Consider the following 18302-nt stretch of genomic DNA (forward strand, 5'->3'; position numbering starts at 1 on the left):
TAACATGCAAATGAAATTGTGCCTGGAGGGCTTATGGGAAGCAGAGAGCCTGGGAGTATTGGGTCCCAGCTCAGCTGGGGCTTCAGGGTCCTGATTCTCCTTCAGCTCTGAGAGTACTTGCTGAGTGTTGGAGATTGGGAGCTATGGCTTTTGACTCCCCATCAGCCTGCCAAGCAATCTGACAGGAAACCAGGCAGGTTTCTATCAAAGCTTTGTTCAAAGTCTAATTGTTTCAGAAACATCTTGATGAATCTTCATTCTCTGACCAGCTCTGCTTTTAATCTGGCAGAATGTTGGCTTTTGTGCAGAACATAACTATAACAGAGTGCCATGGAATTTTTAATAGATGCTTTGGAACTGTATTTCAGATCTCATTTTAAGGTGGTATTGATAGTTGCTGGGCTGATATGCTGGCTGGATGATGAGTGCATCTAAATTAATGGGGAGATAATTCAGAGCATAAAAAGATGGGAGTGGCTGGTTATCTCTGGGTTGCCAGGCAAGGTGATAAACTCCCATTATACTTTGAGTATAACTGTAAAATCGCAATAATCTGTTAACATTTAGCTACTCCAGGCCTTCCTGATCTTTATTTCAGGTACTATGCCCTCCCTGCTTCACTTTTGTTTGGTTTTTGCATTTTGTTTTAGATACGATTGTAAAATGATTGAGGGCAGGAATTGTCTCTATCTGGGTTTTGTACAGCACTTAGCATAATGGAGAATTGATCCTGACTTGGGCCTTTGGGTGCTCACACAACAAGTACTAATGGAAGTTTTACTAATTCTTGTTAATTTGAAATATTGGTTTATTTTCTGTTCTTTTCTGCACAAATGATAAACCAAATTCTTAAACACAACAGAACCATCTGATTCATATGAAGCTTCACAGTATAATCTCTTGCTGTTGAACATGCTTCTGTTGGAAAAGCGTGTTTTTTTTTTTTTATTTTTTTTTTTTAAACATTTAGTTCTCTTGGCAACTATTTATATTGAATGCTTTCATCCTAATAGGATGTGGACAGTCTGAGACTCTCTCTTATGGATGATCAGAATGTTAATGAAGAAATCCAAGTTTTGATTATGAAACATCTAGACGAAAACCACTTGCTGCAAGGTATGAGAATGCCATCTGGTGGAAGGATACTGGAGGTCACTGCACTGGTGGTATTTACAGTATCACCTGTTAGCAAAAAATCCCTTTTTAATTTTTCTCCCCAATAGTCTTTCCTTGCCTAGAAGAATGTTGGGTAGTCTACTGGTCTCATCACCTCTCCCAAAACAATTTTATAGATTTGCTGTCCACCATCCATAATGAAATGCTCCAAAATGGGCAGAATTAGAAACTAGGACTCTTAAAAAATGGCTGGCTAACATCAAGCATCTAAAAGGTCATCTGATTTTCAGCGGTGTGGAGCACTCAGCAGTTCCCATTGAATTCGATGGGAGCTGCTGAGTGCTCCGTACGTCTGAAAATCCAATGACTTATTTAGGTGCCTGACTTTAGCCACCCACTTTTTCTTTTAAAAACAAAAAACAAAAAAAACAAAAAACCGAAGTCTTAACCTTCGCTATTCTGTAGCTCAATAGAAAGGTGTTGGAGACTTATTAGGAACTTCTTCTGTTCAAGTTAAAATTTATTTATAGTGCAGCTCACCAACCGTAATCTCTTGTTGGCTTCCTATAAGTCTTGTAACAAGTTTGTGTCCAGTGGAAATGATCTACTTCTGGGTAGGAAATTAGTATAGTGGAGTAAGTAACATGGCAACTCTTGAAAGAGTGGCAATAAAAGCGAGGAAGAACTCCACAAATCGGACACTGAGGGCTCAAGCTCCAGGTCCAACTGAGCTGTGCTTGCTGTTTTTTTGACTCCTGAATTCTGAGGTCGGCATGGCTCCCAGTGTGTATTATAGCAGCAGAAAGGCCCCGATAAGCTGTTCCAGCAAAAGGAAAAAACAGAATGTGGAGGTATTCTGGCCACACTCCTTTTTCCTAGCCATGTCAGGGGTCAAGAGGGAGGCATATGAAAACTACGTTGTTACTTTCCTTGTTGTCTTCCAGTGCTATTTACTTATTTTCTGGTGTATAGTGCTACTGGCTAGTTAGTGTCGATACGTGGCTATGTAATGAAAGTTAACATAATGTGTGTGCCCCCATGGTCCCACTCTCTGAAGTGTGGTTTTTTTGTTTTGTTTTGGTTTTTAAGGTGGTAAGAATGTAATTGGTTCAAAAGTAAGGATTTATAGCTTGGATCCATCTACCCAGTGGTTCACAGCAACTGTTGTAAATGGTAATCCAACTACAAGGACTCTGGAAGTCAACTGTCAGGAGGTAAAGAAGCAACTGATGCAACATGGGTAGATAAAAAGAATTAAAACACCTTCCTTGTATCTAGGTAATTCTATCCTTGCTTTTCCATAGTAGGGTTAACCAGCTGGAATAATACCTTGTATTTTATGTCATGCTTCATTCCAAAGGATCCTAGAGCACTTTATACTGCATGCACAGTGCCACTGATGTGCGTGAAAGGATAGCAAATAGCTCACTGCGCACTAGTGAGAGAGCAGAGGTTTGGGATTTTCTCTTTTGGCCCAACAATTCGGGAAACCCCTATTCTAGCATCTCTATCTGTACAGAGTTTGCAGCACCATGTCTTGGAGACTGCCTTCTGAAAATGTATGCATACAATTTATCTAACTTGGAATGGAGGATTGAGTCATCCTTAAGATTTTAACTTGAAGTTCCACGGAGTCGAGGTTTTTCAGACCAGAAGCTTACTCTTGCTCCATAGTTAGAGTATCATACTTCTGTTTTTGTTTTTTAAAACTGCTTTATTAGTCTCCCTTGAGGTGTGAAAATAGTAAATATCTAATCTAAAACTTTGTACACAAATTGTCTTTTTAAAAAAGCTTACTCCATTTTCCCTTAAGATTCCAGCTTTAAAAACTCTTGATCCAGAATTGATTCATGTTGAAATCCTACATGACAGCAATGAAAAGTGTGGTAAGACTTTTTATTTATTGGCCTTTTGCTGTTTGAAGTAATTTTTGATGGTGGAAACTAATTTAATCACTTTCAATGTTTCAGGCAAATCTAAGAGAAATGGGGGTATGAAAAGAAAATCATCTGATGATAAAGGAAATGTTGATGCCAAACATGCAAAATCCTGCTCTGAGGTAACTATGGCTTATTTTCACTATTGTAACAGTATATTTGTCATTGAGCTGTTAAGGAGGAGGACTACATGGCCTCAATTTACTGACCCACTATGCTATGTCTAAGCTTAGAATGCTACAGCAGCACAGCTGCAGCTATGCCTCTGTAGTGCTTCAGTTTAGACACTTACTATAGCAACAGAAGGGATGCTTCTGTCACTGTAGGTAATTCACCTAAGAGACAGTAGCTAGGTTGACAGAAGAATTTTTCCATCGTTCTACCGTTGTCTATGCTGGGGGTTAGGTTCAGAGGTATGGATTTTTCACACCCCTAGTGGTGTAGCTATGCTGCTGTAACTTTTCAGCGTAGAGCAGCCTCGCGCTCACGCTTCTGTGCTAGCCCAGACATGGGTTTAGTACTCTCTACTAGAAGACAGAGAACAATATAATTGAACCTTTGGGTGAGATCACTTTCTCATTCGTAAAAGGAGTTTGTCTACTCCCAGTCTTGTGGGTGTCTTTTTCCAGCGTGCAGACTTTTCTTTCTGGCTATATAGAGAGATTTAAAAATCAGGGTTTCTCTAGCTTAGAAAAATATCTAGGAAAAGAGAAAAATTCAATAGTAACTTTACCCTGTAACTTACCTGCCTGACTGCTCAGAGATCTTTTGCTACCAGACAGGAGTGCAGCAGTCTTGCAGAGATATTGTATGTTTTTCTGCAAAGGGAGAATCTGGTAGTTTTTCTAACATTTTCATGTTTTTCTGAGCCAAGTGCATTTGAGTGGTCCACCAAGCCTGGCTAAGATCCAAGAAAGCTGTCTTGAAAGCCAAAGGCCTGGGTGATTTGGATATGGAGAATAATGGTGTAGCTAGAGAACAGCCCTTCAAATGATCATGTGATTAGCCTCATCAGATCTAGTTGTTTTTTGTGGAGGAGGGAGGGGCCTTCTGGGAGATCTAGGGGTTATCTCTGTGCCATCTTGCTTCTGTGCATAGTCCCGTTACTGTAGCCATGAGTCAGTCCTTTTGTCAAGCCAGCTATATAGGTCCATTTCATGGTCAGGCACTCTTAGTAGACTTCTAAAGTACAGTAGTGATATCAGAGTTCGGGGTAGCTAATCTGGGTTCCTGTAAGGCAGGGGTAGTCAGTTATTTTTTTTGTCAAGGTCCAAATTTCTTGGTCAAGGTATAGTGAAGGTCCAGAGTCCCGAGAAACACTTTTTTTCACACTGCAATAATGATAATGAGTCAATAAAAAGATCTTGCAGTCCGGTCAAAAGCATCTGGCGGTTCGAATTTGGCCCACAGTCTGCCTATTGACTGCCCCTGCTATAAGATGTCCATCATTATATCTGAGCACCCAGGGCCGCCCAGAGGATTCAGGGGGCCTGGGGCAAAGCGGAGGAGCTGCGGCGCTTGTACTCACCTGGTGGCGGTCCAGGACTTTGGCAGCATTTTGGCGGCAGGGGGCCCTTCAGTCGCTCCGTGTCTTCAGCAGCACTGAAGGGCCCCCTGCTGCCAAAATGTCACCGAAGACCCGGACCGCCGCCAGGCCAGGGCTCGCGGGGCCCCTGCAGGGCCTGGGGCAAATTGTGAGTGCCTCCCAATAAGCATGCAAGCTGATATTTCTTTTCTTTCCAGTCAGCAATAACTGAGCTGTTTATCTATCTTTTTAAATGTGGTAGTGGTGGTGGTGTGGGAAGTATAGATCAAAGAACTGGGTTTTGTATTTTGCTCTGAAGGTGATAAGACTGTCCCGACGATTTCTGGGATTGAGTTCGAGATTCAAGGGCCATTTTCTGAGAGCGCATGAGTTTTAGGCTATGTCTACGATTTTAAAATGCTACCGCTGCACTGCCGTAGTGCTTCAGTGTAGACACTTACTACTGTGAAAGGAGGGGTTATCCTGTCGCTGTAGGTAATCCACCTCCTTGAGAGGTGATAGCTACGTCAGTGGAAGAATTCTTCCATTTCAGGTAGTGCTGTCTACACTGGGGGCTGAGTCGGCTTAACTGTGTCTCTCAGGGTGTGAATATTTCACACCCCTGAGAGATGTAGCTGTGCCACTGTAAATTTTTCATTGTAGACCAGCCCTCAGTATTGAGGATTGACAGCTCCATTTGTTTTGTTGTAATGTAGCTGTCTTGGGAGGAGATGATGATGATTCCACAGCACGAGGAACTTAGCTCAGTCCCATGGAAAGTTTTGAAGTTAGTGACACAGATCTTGTGGATTTGACCCCATGTTCCACAAGGAGCTAGTGGACAGTGCTCTCTGTAGTTTTTGCTTCTGAGTGGACAAGCTGCTGTGTTCTGAACTGTTGGTGGTGGTTTCATAACTAGGCACAGATTTAAAATTTTTATTAAAGCTAATGTTAAAAAAAATTATATAGTACATAAATTGGGAAAAGAGTGTCTGTACATCTGGGTATAGTGCTTGGATTATCCACAAATATAAAGTTAGTTTTTAAAAGTCATATGATACATAGCATACATAATCAGCAATAACTCAAATTTAGGTGAATAGATTTAACAATAAAATTTAGATATTAGAATCCGAATACTCGGGTACATCACTCATGAAAAGTTGTAGAGAGATTTGATTGTGGAAAGCAAAATATATTAATGAGTGGAGATTGTCCCTTAGTAATTGAGAATTAGGTTGGTTGTCCATTTAGAAAATACAGTCCATGAGGAAAGTGTGTTTTACTTTCCTGACTGTGCTTTTCATTGGCAGTCTAGCTCATCCCTCCTGGTATTGCTGATGTCCAGTGATGCGTCCTATGTAGATGTCCCTTGACCACCTGATGGTGTCCAACACCATGAGTTGCCGCATCAGCCGAGTGTAGCATTGACCGATTCCACAGTCTCTCAGCACTCGTTCATTACTGGGGTCCCATACGCCTAAAGCTCCGACAATCTCTACACCTAGAATCTTTTTATCAGGGCTTCTATACTTCAGAAAATTATATACATTTGGACTATATGGAAGAATTAACACAAACTAATAAAATTACCTATCCGACTTAAATTCTTGAGGGCTTTTTGTACCAGTCTAGGTTTCTAGATGAGTTCTGAAAGTTAGTTGTCAACTTTGATAACTCTTAATTGCTTTAGAGGAAAATTAGCTGTGGCATGTCAGCTGGCAGTTATCTGAAATACTTAACTTTTCTAGTCTCCTTTCGAAATTTCTTCTAACTTCTTAATACATTATCCATTTTTTCTGAAATACTTGTGTGCTGTTGGTTGCAAAGATGTAACATGAGATACTATTGTAACAACAAGGGGGCAGGAACACAAGCCAAAATGGGAAAGGACAAGTTAAAGAATATGTAGATGTATTAAAGTCAGCAGGGCCTGACAAAATTCATCCTAGAGTGCTTCAGCTAGTTCCTGAAGTACTCTTGGAACCATTAGTGATTATTCGAGAACTCACGGAGGGTACATTTGGTCCCAGAGGACTGGAGAAGTGCAAACATAGTACTTACCTTTAAAAAGGGGAGTAAAGAGGACAGTAAGTCTAACTTATATACCTGGAAAGATACTAAAACAACTTTTTAAACAATAGATTTGTTAGCACCTAGATGATGATGATAGGCTTATAAGGAATAGCCAGCATGGATTTGTCAAGAACAAATCATGCTAAACCAACCTAATTTCCTCCTTTGACAGGGTTACTGGCCTATTGGATAGGGAGGAAATGGTAGATGAGACATATCTTGATTCTAGGAAGGCTCTTGACACAGTGCTACATGACATTCCCATGAGCAAATTAGGGAAATGTGGTCTAGATTAATTTACCATATGGCAGGTGTATAACTGAAAGACTGTACTTAAGAGTAGTCATCAATGGTTTGCTGTCAAAATAAGAGGGCTGCTAGTGAGGTCCCGCACAGGTCAGTCTTGGGTCTAGTACTAGTCAATATTTTCACTAATGACTTGGAAAATGAAGTGGAGAGTATATTTATAAAATATATAGACAACATCAAGCTGGCAGAGTTACAGGCACTTTGGAGTATAGGATTAGAATTCAAAAAGACCTTGACAAATTGGAGAATTGGTCTGAAATCAACTGATTAAACCAATAAGGACAAATGCAAAGTACTTCAGTTAGAAAGAAAAAATGAAATGCACAACTTCAAAATGGGGAATAACTGGTTAGGTGGTGTCAAGTATCAGAGGGATAGCCGTGTTAGTCTGGATCCGTAAAAAATGACAGAGTCCTGTGGCACCTTATAGACTAACAGACGTATTGGAGCATAAGCTTTCGTGGGTGAATACTCACTTCGTCAGATGCATGGTTAGGTGGTGGTGGTACTGCTGAAAAGGATCTGGGGGCGTATAATGGATCACCAGTTGAATATGAGTCAACAAAGTAGTGCAATTGGAAAAAAGGCGAATATAATTCTCTGGCATAGAAACAGGAGTGTCATAATGACACAGGTGGTAATTTTCCTGCTGTAGTTTGGCACTGCTGAGGCTTCAGCTGGAGTATTGTTTGCTTCTGGGCACCTCACTTTGGGAAAGATGTGGACAAATTGGAGAGAGTCCAGAGCAGAGCAACAAAAATTATAAACAATTTATAAACCCTGACCTGTGAGGAAAGTGTTTGTTTTGTTTGTTTTTTGTTTTGTTTTTTGGGGTGGTGGTTTGTTTTTTAAAACACCTGGGCATGTTTAGTCTTGAGAAAACAGGACTGAGGGGCGGACTTGATAAGTGTTCAAATACATGAAAGGCTCTTATAGGGCTTGTCTACACTAGCAAGTTTTATCGATGGAAACTAACGTCGACACGAAAAAATCGACAAAAGCAAAGTCGCCAAAGCAAGTCTACATTTGCTCCCTCTGTCAACAGCTCGTGTCCACACTCAGGGCACCATTGTCAACAGTGTGAGCAATGCACTGTGGGTATGTATCCTGGCGACACCATCTGTACCATCATGCACGGCTTTGTGTCCCTGTGTTGCAATCGCTGTGTGGAAGCTGGCAAATCCAGACTGCTGCTGCTCAGATGCAGATCAATTTGGAGTGGGGAAGTCCGCTGTTGGGGCTGTATTACTCCAAGTGTGCAGGGCAATAAATTGCATCCTGCTGTAGAAGACCGTGACTCTGGGAAATGTGCATGGAATAGTGGATGGCTTTCCCTAACTGGCAGGGTAATTGATGGCACACACATTCCAATTTTAGCACCAGACCACCTTCCCTCAGAATACATCAGTAGGAAGGGATACTTCTCCATGGTGTTGCAGGTGCTTGTGGATCACCGGAAGCGTTTCACAGACATCAGTGCAGGCTGGTTTGGAAAGGTGCATGACGCACGCATCTCCTTTATCTTCGCTCTGCACTGCTTTGTGCCAAAAGGGCTATGATCGGGACAAGCCTTGAGAAATTTGCCCATATGTGTCCCGATACCTACGGGTCAATCGCAGCTGCGACTGAACAGATTCCTCTCCCTATATACTGATCAGATCCAACAGCTCAGCGGTGGTACAAGCAGGAGCGCGTTTGGTGCGATAGCCAGCCATGCTCACCTGGGAAGTCAGCAAGCAGGAAATGGAATTTAAAATTCCTGGGGCTTGCAAGGGGCTGGGGCAGATGGGCAGCGGAGTTCAAACACCTGACCAGAGCGGCAGCATGGGAATTCTGGGACACTTTCTGGAGGCCAATAAAATCGAAAAAATAAGGCATGGTGTCTGCACTGGCTGTTTATTGACAATAAAGGAAGGGGAAAAGACAAAAATCTCTCGGGGTGGAAGTTTTTTTTGTCGCCAAAAGGCAGTTTTTGGCGACAAAACTTGCCAGTGTAGACAAGCCCACAAAGAGAATGGTGATCAATTGTTCTCCATGGTCATTGCATGTAGGACAAGGAGTAATGGGCTTAATCTGCAGGAAGGGAGATTTAGGTTAGATATTATTAAAAACTTTCTAACTATATAAGGATAGTTAAACTCTGGAATAGGCTTCCAAAGGAAGACCTCATTGTCCAACCTGTTCTTAAAAACCTCCAAACATGGTTTAGGTTTACTTGAGGCTGCCTCAGTGCAGGGGGCTGGACTTGATGACTTATCGAAGTCCTTTCCAGCCCTATGTTTCTGTGATTCTACAACATTCATTTTCTGGGGGAAATTCATCTTAATAGATTTCAAAAGATTCCTTGACTTTTTCTACTTTGTGAATTGCAAGAATAATGGTTTAAAAGTTGAGTTTTTATTATGGGGTCAGATACCACTAAGCACATATATTGGGAAGAGCATATGATGTATGTTGTATTTTTATTTAAGTGGTTGTGGTAGAGTCCTAGAAGCGATACATTTTTCTCATGTGTTGGCTTTGAATTTTTCTATTGACTTCGACATCTGTTTCAGGTATCACAAAGTTTGAGTCACGTGCAGTCAGTACCAACGGTGTTTGGTGAAACATTGCTAGGGTGTACACCTGCAACCCCTACTAGCAAAGACTTCAGGCACCAGGGCATGCCTCAGCCAGCTAACTCACCTCCTAACCTTGGTGCAGAAACTCCTCAGGGGTAAGTGATGATTTTTTTTTTTTTTTTTGAGGGGTGGGTGTTAATCTGTGGTGGAAAATACAGCAGAATAATGAATTACTTTATACAAAGTAGAATAGACTAATGATTTTTTTTTTTTTTTTTTTTTTTTTGGATAAGAAATCATGGTAACTAAGCTTCTCTCTGCCCTCCCCACCCCCCCCGCCCCCACTATTGATGTGGGTGAGAAATATCTGACTGATTTTTGTCAATTGCCCTGAATATATAATTATCTCTTGGTTGTATTCCTGCCACTTTCTGTTAACTTAGCTTGTGACCTTAAGGAAATTGTTTAACCATCCAGTGCCTCTATTTATCCATCTGTAAAGTGGTGGATAATGCCTGAATATATTTTGTGGCTTAATTGCTTTTAAATTACTTGGTGTGTCTTAGTAGGAAATACTTCGGTGCTTTTCATTTTAAAGTCTAAGAGAAAGATAGGCATACGGTAACATAGGGAGGGAGATTAATTTACCTGCAGTTGATTCTTACAGTAAATAGAAATCGTGTTCTTGGCTTGTAGATGGACTTTGACACCTTTAATTTCAGAACTGTCATGAGTTGCAGACAGGGCAAGGGGGGAGTTTTTTAAATGAACTTATATTCATTCTGCCCTTCTCCAATGGCACAAGTTACAATTTGGTCCACTTTTTGGGGGTGTTTGCATTTTATAAGGACAAGACTGGTGTAATAAAATATACTTCTATAACACTTTTATGTTTAAAATTCTTAACACTTTATAAATATTTTAATTTAATGAAGCTTCTAAATTCTCCTTTGACATTAGGAAAGTATTATTCCTCTTTTGCTGAACAGGAAACTCAAGTATAGAATAGTTACATGAATTACCTATGGTCAGAGGAAGCCTGTGTAGAGCTTGAAATAGAATCCAGATTTTTCTGATTCAGTCAGCTGGTTAGCCACAAGACTATCCTTTATGATTCAATAGTGCAGGCTTCATAGGCTGTGTCTACACCGCAAGTCACTGGTGGCAAGCGGGTAGGGCATGTAGAGTTACATGCTGCAGTGAAAAGCAGGCTGCGTCCACACTGCGGTGTGTAGCTACATGTCAGTGAAAAGGCTCTAGCATTCTATAGGTTGCTCAAAATAGCACTGTAGGTGGGGGAGGCACTGCTTAGGCTTGTAAAGAGCGGTGTAGGGTAAGTACCCAGAGGGTTCAGGAATGACTTTATGCAGTGCCTCACTGTCTATGCTGCTGTTTAGTTCCATACTAGGGGAACATGTAGTGTATGTACTTTACATACTGCCATAAGACTTATGCACTGTATACACACCCTTATGGGAGTTCTGTCTCATGTACAGAATGTTACTAACTTAACTACAAATGCAAATACAGCCTAATTGCCTTTATTTTTTGGAGGTGTGGGGGAGGAGAAAGGAAAGCAGATTACACACAGGGAAGAAAACCTCTTGATTAATCAGTCATATCTATTTTCTGACACAAAATAATCTTACTTACAGTGGCCTGGGAGATCCAATATAGAGACGTGAAAGCAGCTAAATACAATTCTAGATTTGACCCATGCATCAAAAGAATTGTTTTAAGTTCTGTTTGTATTTGGGGGTGGGGATCTGGAATCTGAAAGGCTAAATTTATGACATTATTAGTTTGAAATATATGTAGACTGAGCAAAGTAGATCTGGAACACACAAAGATACTAAACATTCTTCAGAGTGTAACTGCACTTCAATCCTGATTTAGTCTTCCAGTCATCAAGCTCTGCCCTGTCTCCCTGATTCTGTCACAATAGGAGAAGAGTACTTCCTATAGAAAATGTCATAGTAGGAAACAAAAGGTTCTCTTAGAAGTGCTATTTAACATTACATTATCTAAATTTAACCTATTATCCATGCTACAAGATTACCATAACTGAAAAAAAATATTTTTCTTTTAAAGTTACTATGTGCATTTAACAGCACTCTCTGTGGAATCATTGTCACTGTTTTCCTATATAGCTTTAAAAAAAAAAAAAAAAAAAAAAAATCTAAGGCAAGAAGGTGCCAGTAGTTTGTCTAGTCTGGCCTCCTGTATATCACAGCCCTTTAATGTTCACCCATTTCCCCTTATTGAGGCCAATAACTTGTTTGACTAAAACATAACTTGCATTTAGCTATTGATAGATCATTTTCCCTGTTTATGCAGGTCTTTCACATAGCAACAGTGGGGAGAGAAACAGTATCTTTTTATAAATAGGTACCTGTAACTTCTGGGGGGAAAGTACACAGTCATCAAGTTGGCACGAGGGGCCAGAAGGAACAGTAGCTGTAGTATCTGAAACTCCCCTTGTGTTTTTTAATTGATTGTATCTCTCTTTAAGGTGTTTGGTATGTGAAACTTTTCTGAATTCTTAATCTTCACTCTGCTAGCATCCATGATTAACTTCCTATTTTACTTATGTAAACTCTGGTTCCTATGAAAAGCTTGAAAGCTGATGCATTCAATTATGATTTGAGTTTCTCTTTAGGTCTTATTACTGCATATTGTACATTTCAGCATGTGCAAAGAGAATTTACCAGAAGAACATCCTTCTTGTCTTAATACTGCGGTTAAAATGTCAAAAGAAAATCTGACTGTCTTCCATAAAGCAGAGTTTCTATCTAAAGAACAAACTAAAAATCCTAAAGATCAGAATAGTAACTATACCTCTTTGAAGACCTCAAGATCGCCACCTTCGACTGACACACAAAATGAAAAACAAAATGACTTGAAAAACTTCCACAAATCCTTTACCAAGCCAATGACAAACTTCCCAAAGGAGCATGTTCCTATAAAATCCATACAACATCTCGACAACTCTTCAAGAGTAACATCCAGGCTTAATGGCACATCAGAACTGCAGAAAATCTTGGATTGTAAACCCTCAACATCAGATGCTCCTGCTATCCTTTTCACTGGGCATGAGATTAAATTACAAAGCAGTTGTAACCAGAGCAGCTGCAAAGGAAACAAGGCAGAAAACTCCTTTTCTGTGTGTTCCTCAGTCAGAGGAAACTCAAATGAGATTTCATGTGAGAGAAATGAAAATGAAGGCGCTAGGGCTGGGAGCACCAATAAAGTCCACAACAATGGCAAGTATATCTGGAGCTGATATATCAACAGAGAATTATTGTGTATATAAAGTTGCTTAGATATTTCAGAAAAATGTGTTAATAGGATAAGGAATCTTATGAAATTGCAGTCTTGATGTCTGAGTTAGTGAAACACCTATATTTCATTTCTAGAATAGGAACTGAAGGAGTATGATGGGGCTCCTAAAACTTATACCCAATTTTCAGATTATGTATAAGAGTAAGTCTTGGGAAAAGATATTTAAGGTCGTGGTAGGATTAGATATGCATATCATAAGGAAAAAATACTTTTCCATCATCGCAAATCTAATCCAAACAAAATTCTGTTAAGCAAAATTTGGGAAGAAGGGTTGCAAAAGTGAGTATAACTCATTCATACTCCATGGCATAATGGGACCAAACGCTGCAGCAACAATCCCTAAGTTCTAAGGCAATGTTAATTTATTCTACCTTTCATTTCTATCCCTCCACACACACTCATACGAGTCAAGCTCATAGTTGAAAATAATTCATTGACAAAATTAGTTGTTGTTTTTTTTATAGCCGTGCTTTCCAGGTGGCCCCCAGTTGCCACTCACTAGGGTCCTGCGATGTTCTTTAGAGGAACTTTTCTCTCTTTCCCACTCCTATGTGTGCCAGAGAATGGGGAAGCTTGTAGCTGGATTCAGGGACTCAGCTCCATGGACCTGGGCTGCTGCACTGTCCTCCAGGCAGCTTAGCTGATCAAGCTTGCAATCCAGCTCTGGTTCGCTGATCCCCTGCTGCCTGGCTTTGTGGAACAGGTCATGTAACATACACTGTGACTCAATTCTCTATCTTGTGGGTAAAGGTGCAGAACAAGCAACAATTGCAGGTGGATCCCAGCTGGGCATGAAGTCGTGGGGGAAGGTGTCCTGAACACTGACTGCAGTAAAATATTAAATTCCATAATGCTTTTGAAAAATGTCTGACTGCAGCAGCAGAATCATGGAGTCCACGGGGATCTCACTGAGATGACTGGGGCAATTTATATCTCTCAAATATTTCAGGCTCTTTGAAGACTCCAGAAGACATTGTTACATCAGTTTACACTCTGATCTTGTGTTCAAGGTTGCAGCTAGCTATTATGCCTGCAGAAACATAGTTTAAAACAGTGGCCCCCAACCTTTTTTGTCTGGCGGGCGCCAGACAACGAGCCACGGAGGACCGTGGCGGTGGACAAGCATCCGCCGAAATGCCGCTGACAAGCGGCAACATCAATAGGCGTCGCCGCCGAAAATCGGCGGCATTTCAGCAGCGACGTCTCTGGATGGCGCTGCTTGTCGGCGGCATTTCGGCGGATGCTTGTCCGCGGCCAGTACGTGGGCACACTTAGAAGCCCCGGCGGGCGCCATGGCACCTGCGAGCACTGTGTTGGGGACCCCTGGTTTAAAAACAAACAAACAAAAGCTGAGGTTCTGCAATGCAGTTGTGTGGGAAGGGGTAAATTGCATGGCTGTAACAAAAAATTGGGCCCTGACTATGAAAACTTCAAAAGAAGTTTATGCTCTGTAATAAGCAACCAACTTAAATTAATCTTAACATATTTTGGAGGTATAGGGTGAAAAGTTAAAGTAACTTAACAAAAGCAGATATAGCTTTAACAGAGATGCATAAGGTAAGCAAATGTGAGTCTGAGTGACTAGTTTTATTGTTTAACCTGCACTATTTTTTTTTTTTTTCCCTGCAGTAATTATTCACAGGTCAGTTTTGACAGATGCTTGTAAAGTTAAGAAGCTGCAGCAAAGTGGGGAAGCTTTTGTGCAGGATGGTTCCTGCAATAACATTGCACCTCACCTGCATAAGTGCAGGGAATGCCGCCTGGACAGCTACCGGAAAAACAAAGAGCAAAAAGACTCCACTGTCTTTTGCAGATTTTTTCACTTCAGGAGGTGAGAGCAATTTTGAAAATATGTAGATGTTGATATACCCAGCTGTACAAATAGATTTAAGATGACTCACTCAAAGACTTAAAGTGCAGAGTGCTCAGTAGTCCATCTTTAGCCTCTCTTTTAAATCTTGGCCTACAATGGCTTGGAAATTGGCTCTAGGATAGATCCTACAGCCAATCACCTCTAAGTCACTGTTTCAAATGCATCTAAGATCAATTAATAACCTTGACAGCTGTCTAGTGGCTTAAGTGATAAACACTGTGTTCTCGGTCTAGGATGGATTAATTTTAAATCAAGATAATTTAAATCACCAAGTGGAAAGTTTTAATTAAAATCAGTGATTTAAATCAATGTTTCATTTTGTACTTCAGTTTTTTTCTAAAGAAAGGTGCATTCTTATTGGGTTGATTAGAAGATGTTTATTTACAGTTAAATAAAGCCTTTACACTAGATTTGGTACATCTTTTTGCTATCTAGGAGGTTATGCTATAGCTAGAGTAAGTTTCCATGGATGGAGTCCTAAATATTCGTACTTGAGCCACTCAGAACTCGATTAGGGAGAAGCTATAAAATAGGAGTAAGAGACCACCCAGGTCAGCTCAATGGATGATCCTGAAGAGATGCATGATAGTGTCTCCTGGAGTAAGAGGCTGGGTCCAAATGCCTGTGATGACTTTGCCAGTCTCTTGCACCCAATAGCACAGCTGCTAGGTCCCCCACAGGATCAAGCACTTAATACAGTACATGACCTATTATGCCATATTTATACAGCTTGACCTCGTTAAATGCTTTTCTCCTGATTCTTTCTTTATATAGAAAAGCAACCATTCGCTCAGCAGATTTCGATAGAGGTTTAAACAATGTAACGAGTACAGCATTTCATGGGCTGTGTATTTTGATATTAAATTCAAATTACTTTATGCTTGTGCTGTACTTTGGGTTTTTAATGATTATCAGTATTGACAACACACACATACCAACTGTTACGATGCAGCTATGTGGGTGGAATCAGAAGACTTTTGGCATTGAGGTATGGTGAGTTTCAGCACTCGAGAGAGCCTGGGAGTTAGTGTGTTTATCTGTAATCCCAAGCCAACTGCTGGATGTTTCTGCTAAAATAATTAGAAGTTGACAATCAAAATGTCTTGGTTAGGTTTCAATGCCAACATCCATTTGAGATGATTAATGGGACAGTTCGCACTTCTCAGAGTTTGTCAGGTTGTCAGACTTGGGGAAAACTATATTTGACTTAAGCCTTTAAGGGGTGTTGGAACTGTAAGGGCTTGTCTATACTTAGGTCTAGATCAGCACTGCTGTGATCAATGCAGCAGTGTTGATTTAGCAGGTCTGGTGAAGACCCCCTTGGTCGATGGCTGGGCATTCTGCCTTCCACTCCTGTACTCCAGCTCCCCAAGAAGAGTAAGATAAGTTGGTGGGAGAGCGTCTCCTGTCGACACAGTGCGGTGTAGACTCCGCTGTAAGTCGACCTAAGTTACGTCGACTTCAGTTACGTAACTTGTATAACTGAAGTAGCATAACTTAGGTTGACTTAGGGTACGTCTATACTTACCTCTGGGTCCAGCGGTAAGCAATCGATCTTCTGGGATCGATTTATCGCGTCTTGTCTAGATGCGATAAATCGATCCCGGAAGTGCTCGCCGTCGACGCCAGTACTCCTGCTCCGCGAGAGGAGTACGCGGAGTCGACGGGGGAGCCTGCCTGCCACGTCTGGACCCGTGGTAAGTTCAAACTAAGGTACTTCGACTTCAGCTACGTTATTCACGTAGCTGAAGTTGCGTATCTTAGTTGGAAGTGGGGGGTTAGTGTGGACCAGGCCTTACAGCTGTAGTGTAGACTAGCCCTAAGTAAAACCAAATGGTTACTGTGTGTGATGTGACCACCTCCAATGCCTGATCCAGAGAGGTTGAGTCTGTTACAGCTGCCTGCTTGGGAGCCTGACTCTCTTATCTCACGCTGTAGAGATTCATGCTTTCAGTTCCAGAGGTTCCTGATTCAGTACCCTGGGGTGTCCTCTATGAAGGTGGCTGTCAGGGACTAGAGAAATTATTTTTAAAGGACAGCTTAAATTTTGGAGTACAGTTGGGAGGGAAGGTATAGATTTTTCTGCAGAAATGTAGACTATGCAAGGTCCCTGAACATATCCCCTCCTTTTTCAAATCCTACATAAATCTCTCCCATTTCATGAAATCTTTCTACATTCATCTCATTCCCAATGATTTTGTCACACCTGTCCTCATTTTTCTTGTGTTAAACTTTATGCGGTATGGACTGTATCATTCTTTTGTTGCATAAAATGACGCATATGTAGTGCTGTGTATAGAGAGCGCACTTTGTGATTAAATTTAAAAACAAACATTGAAGTCCTGGTCTCCTTGAATGAAGATATGGGGCTGGAAAAATCTTCCTGTATTACTGTTGCATTACAGGCTTAATTTCCTGCCCACCTTCTAGTGGAGGAAATATTATAGCTCTTATGAGCTGTTGGGGAGGGAGGATTGAAGGGGAGAAGTAAGGAAAAAAGTGTCACATGAGAACGAGACATTTAAGACCAATATTGCTAACTTGTGGTTTAATTTCAAAGGGTGACTTTAATGGTAAGGTGGTTTAATATTATGTCTGAAATACCTAGACTACACAAGACCACAGTTTTAAAACCAAGTCATGTTAACTCATCCCTTCAAGGTAGATGTTGAGATTCAACTACATTAAAAATGGAGGTCCTATCTCCTCTGTGTGGATGCTAAAGATCCCACAGCACTCTTAATTCATAGGAAGAGTAACAGGTAGATTTGTGGGGGTTTTTTTGTTTTTTGGTTGTGGGTTTTTTCCCTTGCTCTGATGTCCTTGGCCAAAACTTACTTTCCTGCCATTTTTATGCAGCATATTGAGCACCTGTTGGTTGTTACTTTTCCACCTCAGAAACAGCTGTCTTTCACTGAGATTTCATGGATAGAGTTTGTAAAGGAGCCCTATTAATGAACACTTTTAGGATGTGGCTTGTAAAGCTTATAAAGTTTTCTTTAATGTATTGCTTTTTCTGTGTTTTCAATAGTTAAATGTGTTTTTCCCCTTAGATTTTCCTACTGGTAAATCTAAATGCAAAACTTCTTGAAAGTAGATGTTCTTTTGTCTACTGACCTGCTTTCCAAGTTAGCCATAATTATGTTTTATTGGTTACGTTTAATATATTCAGTTTCTTGCTGTCTTGGGGTTTGAATCAAGTTTGAGCTGTGTACTACTAGTACAATGAAAAATCTTTGCTACAGCCCTAAAGTGCATGTCTCATATTGCAAATGCATTTAAGATTCTCACTAATTGGATTCTTTAGATTTCCTGGCTTAAAATGTTAAGAGCACAACAAAAACTGAATTTCTTCCTCCATGAGCAGGGTTTAATCATGATTAACTGACATAATAGAGAACACAATTTATCCTGATCTATACTAACCATTAAATCATATTCAGCATTGTCAGTTATCCTGTTAATTTCTTGTATGGTTGGATGCCAGTGTCTGGGTGACAGACTAGAACAGGTGGAAATGAGCTAGTAGAGAACATTTGGGTTTTTTGTTTTTCTTATCCCCA

At 40.7% G+C, this 18302-nt stretch overlaps 1 protein-coding gene across 3 annotated transcripts in view; it reads left to right on the forward strand.

Annotated features, from left to right (window-relative positions):
• The window catches only part of KDM3A (lysine demethylase 3A), a 52663-nt gene that overhangs the window by 15732 nt on the left and 18629 nt on the right, over positions 1-18302 (forward strand). For 2 of the 3 annotated variants that reach the window (XM_026648103.1, XM_026648104.2), the window contains exons 4-10: positions 1014-1116; positions 2206-2330; positions 2930-3002; positions 3087-3175; positions 9519-9679; positions 12213-12787; positions 14496-14697. In XM_026648103.1, the coding sequence (XP_026503888.1) occupies positions 1014-1116; positions 2206-2330; positions 2930-3002; positions 3087-3175; positions 9519-9679; positions 12213-12787; positions 14496-14697 (1328 nt within the window). Of the gene's footprint in view, positions 1-1013; positions 1117-2205; positions 2395-2929; positions 3003-3086; positions 3176-9518; positions 9680-12212; positions 12788-14495; positions 14698-18302 lie in introns of those variants that run through there. The other variant, XM_026648105.1, reaches the window with a different exon arrangement.

Source organism: Terrapene carolina, unplaced genomic scaffold (genome assembly GCF_002925995.2).
Source record: "Terrapene carolina triunguis isolate 2854851 unplaced genomic scaffold, T_m_triunguis-2.0 Scaffold66, whole genome shotgun sequence".
NCBI classification, from domain to species: domain Eukaryota; kingdom Metazoa; phylum Chordata; order Testudines; family Emydidae; genus Terrapene; species Terrapene triunguis.